This window comes from Oncorhynchus gorbuscha, unplaced genomic scaffold, assembly GCF_021184085.1.
Source record: "Oncorhynchus gorbuscha isolate QuinsamMale2020 ecotype Even-year unplaced genomic scaffold, OgorEven_v1.0 Un_scaffold_5378, whole genome shotgun sequence".
Taxonomy (NCBI): Eukaryota; Metazoa; Chordata; class Actinopteri; order Salmoniformes; family Salmonidae; genus Oncorhynchus; species Oncorhynchus gorbuscha.
In genome coordinates this window covers 21,674-26,522 of record NW_025749190.1, presented here as the reverse complement: position 1 = coordinate 26,522, position 4,849 = coordinate 21,674, and the positions used below count along the sequence as shown (strand labels likewise).

Below are 4,849 nucleotides of genomic sequence, written 5' to 3'. Positions count from 1 at the left end.
TTTGCCTTGTGTTTTAGGTTATTGTCCTGCTGAAAGGTGAATTCATCTCCCAGTGTCTGGTGGAAAGCAGACTGAACCAGGTTTTCCTCTAGGATTGTTCCTGTCCTTAGCTCCATTTTTTTTATGCCCGTAAAACTCTCCAGTCCTTAACAATTATAAGCATACCCATAACATGATGCAGCCACCACTATTCTTGAAAATATGGAGAGTGGTACTCAGTAATGTGTTGGATTTGACCCAAACATAAACATTTGTTTTAAGGACAGAAAGGTAATTGCTCTGCCAATATTTTTGACTTGATGCAAACAGGATGCATGTTTTGAAATATTATTTTAATTCTGTACAGGTTTCCTCCTTTTCCCTCTGTCAACTAAGTCAGTATTGTGGAGTAACTACAATGTTGTTGATCCATCTTCAGTTTTCTCCTATCACAGCCACTAAACTCTGACAGTTTTAAAGTCACCATTGGCCTCATTGTTAAATCCCTGAGCGGTTTCCTTCCTCTCTGGGCAACTGAGTTAGAAAGGAACGCCTGTATCTTTGTAGTGACTAGGTGTATTGTCACACCATCCAAAGTGTAATTAATAACTTCACCATGTTCAAAGGGATATTCAATGTCTTTTCACCCATCTACCAGTATCTGCCGTTAGCGAGGCATTGGAAAACCTCCCTGGTCTTTATGGTTGAATCTGTTTTTAAAATTCACAGCACAACTGAGGGACCTCACAGATAATTATATGTGTGGAGTAGAGATATGAGGTAGTCATTCTGAAACTCTGTCTAACAATATTATTGTACAATGTCAGTTATGTCCATGCAACTTATGCGAATTGTAAGCACATTTACTCCTGAACTTTAGGTTTTACCATAACTAAGGAGTTGAATACTTATTAACTGAGACATTAATTTATATAATTAATTATTAAAATGTATTCCAAATCAAATCATATATTTCATTGAGTCGCATACACATATTTAGCCGATGTTATTGCGGGTGTAGAAAAATGCTTGCGTTCCACTTTGACTTTATGGGGGTGATGTGTAGGCCAGTGACACAAATCTAAAATGTAATATATTTTATATTCAGGCTGTTACACAACATAATGTTGAAAAGGTCTAGGAGTGGGGAATAATTTCTTAAGGGCAGCACTATGCCAGCTGTGTTTTGCAGAGACAGCCTGATAATGTGACTCCCAAACGTTGTTGAGGACCTTTTAAGGTCATACGCACAGCCTCTCCTGTGACGAGAAAAGAGTCAGGAGAGCTGGTCAAATGTCTAAGAGGCTTCAGTGAAATTAGCAATGGAGAAAAAAAAACACTCTTTCTCCTGAGGGAGAACATTTCTACAATGTTAACAGTGTCTTCACCAATGAGGTTTTATGTTGGCAGATACTCATCGGCCCTGTATTTATCTAGCGTCTCAGAGAAGCTGATCTGGGATCAGGTCCACCTTGCCCATGTTATTTTATGATCTAAAACGCAAAAACTGAGGCTACACTTTACTGGAGCGTGTGACATGACATCATGAAGCAGTCTATGGACGGGTAATCGTCACACTAGTAGGACCCTATGAACACATTATCAGGAACAGATAACAGAACTCCCAGAGGTTGATGGCCCAGGGAACAACACATTTATATTATGTTAGACTACTCTTGCCAGGCTTGTGTCCACTAGAACCTAACTGAAACAGAAGGACTCTTTGAGCATGTCCCATAAGAAACTTGTTTTCATCGTAAAACATTTGACATGGTTTGCTAGTGTGCACTAATGAATATGACCAGGCCAACAGACCTTCAATATCTATTCTGTTCTAATTCAATGTAAGCAGTAATCACTAAACATAAAGGGGAGCCATTTGGCACCAAAACACTCAGGCATACTTTATTGTGGTGGGGAGGTAAAGGAATGATTGGAGTACGACGTGGGGGGGTAGCCACTTTTGTCACATTCTAGAGCAGCCATATCAGTTTATTAGATTAGATTCAACTCTTTACTACCAGAATGTAGGCAAGCATTGTGCAGAAAAAAAAACATTTTACATACTGACAACTTACTCATCATCATTCACTTTTGTTTTTATATCTGAAGCAATATGGCAAACAAGTTAAATAGTCAAAAAAAGGTTTTACACTGCTACATTTCTTTTGAAGTTAACAATCCAGGAAGTTGGCAGCCATGAGTAGTTCCAGGGGCGATCTCCGGGCGATGGGGAACTCTGGGATCTCCGTGGAGCTGTTGGTGTAGCGGACCTTGTAGGTGAAGTACATGCACACCTTGGACAGGACATGGGAGGGGATCTCTCTGAAGTTCACTTCGTTGGTTTCATTCTCTGCAAACTGACCTGGAGAAAAGGAGAAGTGACCCCATAATAGGATGCAAATCCCAACACATTATCCTGAATGTCTGTTTACCACCTGACTCATCCAAATCAGAGTTTGAATCGGTTTCTCATCTAGCTCCTGTTTTTGTTGTTGTTATGTAATGCAGCTTGATGTACATCTCCTGGACAGGACACAAATCTATCGCAAAGTCTTAACCCCTTAATGCCGAGTGCCAAGCACAGTTGCCCATTTTAAAAGACTTTGGTATGACTCGGCCAGGGATCAAACTCTCCAACCTTCCAATCTCAAGTGGAGCACTAACCACTAGGCCACTGAGTTGGTAGACCAGGACCAGGCACAATCTTTGCTAAATAAAACACTGCTTACCTGGCGTTGATGGTCCCTGAAGTCAAAGGGCTTACCTGGTCCACTCAACATGGCTTTGATGGTCCCTGAGGTCAAAGGGCTTACATGACTACTCAACATGGCGTTGATGGTCCCTGAGGTCAAAGGGCTTACCTGACTACTCAACATGGCGTTGATGGTCCCTGAGGTCAAAGGGCTTACCTGGTCCACTCAACATGGCGTTGATGGTCCCTGAGGTCAAAGGGCTTACCTGGTCCACTCAACATGGCGTTGATGGTCCCTGAGGTCAAAGGGCTTACCTGGTCCACTCAACATGGCTTTGATGGTCCCTGAGGTCAAGGCGTGTTCTCTCTTCACTATGAACTCGTGGCCATCAGAGGAGATCAGCTTCACATACATGGCATCTGGGCCTTCACAGCCACCATAGGTCTTCTCTTCACCATCTAATGAGGGGCAGAGGCAAAAGTAAGACCGCTGAAACTGGGGTGGCAGGGTAGCCTAGTGGTTAGATTGTTGGACTAGTAACCGAAAGTTTGCCAGATTGAATCACAGAGCTGACAAGGTAAAAATCTGTTGTTCTGCCACTGAACAAGGCAGTTAACCCACTGTTCCTAGGCCGTCATTGAAAATAAAATTGTTCTTAACTGACTTGCCTCGTTGAATAAAATAAAAGGTCAAATAAAACCCTTATTTCAATTTGTTGGTAATTTTTGCATTATATTAACCAGACACTCAAGTGGCCGCTGCAACAATGGAAACATTTCTTAAACGGAAGGAAAGATCAAATCCAATTTGATTAGTCGTATATGCAGCAGCAGTAAAGTACAAATAGCGAGTGGTTGGGGGGGGGGGTAGAAGTGGTTTAGAAGTCTATTGGACCTAGACTTGGCGCTCCGGTACCGCTTGCCGTGCGGAAGCAGAGAGAACATTCTTTGACTGGGGTGGCTGGAGTCTGACACTTCTTAGGGACATCCTCTGACACCGCCTGGTATAGAGGTCCTGGATGGCAGGAAGCCAGGCCCCAGTGTGGGACCATTCTAGTCATTGAGCAGATAGTGTTTTTTCTCTAATTTAACCAGGATGTCAAGAGTCCCACATATCAGTACAACTTTTATTTTAGCAAAAAAGCAATAAGACACCATTGACCACCTTAAAAAAAACGATACTGCTACCTGCTGGAGAATATAGATTTTGGGCCCAGTTATCCCTCTCGCCTTGCTCTCTCTGCTAGTAATTATTTTTTTTCCACGAGGTGCCATTTTTTCATTCATTATCTTGACAACAAACATTGAAACATATCAACTGAACAATTCCACTCACCCATGTTATCTTCAAAATCGAAAAACTCTTGTCCCTGAAACAAAACAGACGACTTTCTGTTAAAAATCACTATGGTCACACTTCAAAATGTCTAATTGCAGGTGGCTGGCTAGATACCGTTAGCTGGCTAATTAATAACAACCATTGTATCATTTTATTTGGTAGCTAAACGCGTTACATATTTTTTAAATATATATTTTACAAGGCATCCCTCAAATAGTTGAAAGCCTGAATCGGAGAAGCCCTACCCGTAAAAACACAGCTGAAGCACCAAGCTATCAGAAGGTAGCTATGCTAGCTGGCTAACCAGTCGTTACCTTCCAGTTGGACAAACAATCAAGGTACCAAACATACAGCTATATATTCCGATGACAAATACATCTTACAGTATAGAGATTTACGCGATATTAGTGTCATAACAAAAATATAATTATGTTTAATTACCACACAATAGTTGAATGTTTGAGGTGTCGGCTAGCAAGATATTTTGACACAGGAAACGGTTCCGCTAAATAGTGTTGCGCGTCTGTAATTCAATCCGGAGGATACCGCACAATAGGTGATACAACTTCCTGCTTACATTGGTTCCGGTCTGACATTTGTTTAAGGTTGACATAAATAAAACCTAATCTGGTGGTGGAATGTATCAAATATTTTCAAGGTTTAATAGAGGTGCATTTAACAAAGCAAAACATTTATAGGGTTTCCTGACTTTTTTTTTTAACCTTCATTTTCAAGATATATGTTGCATGGTTTTGCAATGTAGAATGGGGTGACACCGCAGCTCAGTGGAAAAAAAGCAGTATTACAAAAACGTCATAGAACAACAACAATAGCAG

General features: G+C 41.2%; 1 protein-coding gene across 1 annotated transcript; it reads right to left on the bottom strand.

Annotated features, from left to right (window-relative positions):
* Positions 1-2,153: 2,153 nt before the first annotated feature.
* Positions 2,154-4,586, bottom strand: LOC124029060 (elongin-C-like). The gene is made up of 4 exons (XM_046340913.1): positions 4,455-4,586; positions 4,011-4,044; positions 2,990-3,133; positions 2,154-2,344 (listed from the first exon to the last, which is right to left on the bottom strand). The coding sequence occupies exons 2-4, from the start codon at positions 4,012-4,014 to the stop codon at positions 2,154-2,156; spliced, it is 339 nt and encodes a 112-aa protein (XP_046196869.1). The 5' UTR covers positions 4,015-4,044; positions 4,455-4,586.
* Positions 4,587-4,849: the final 263 nt, after the last annotated feature.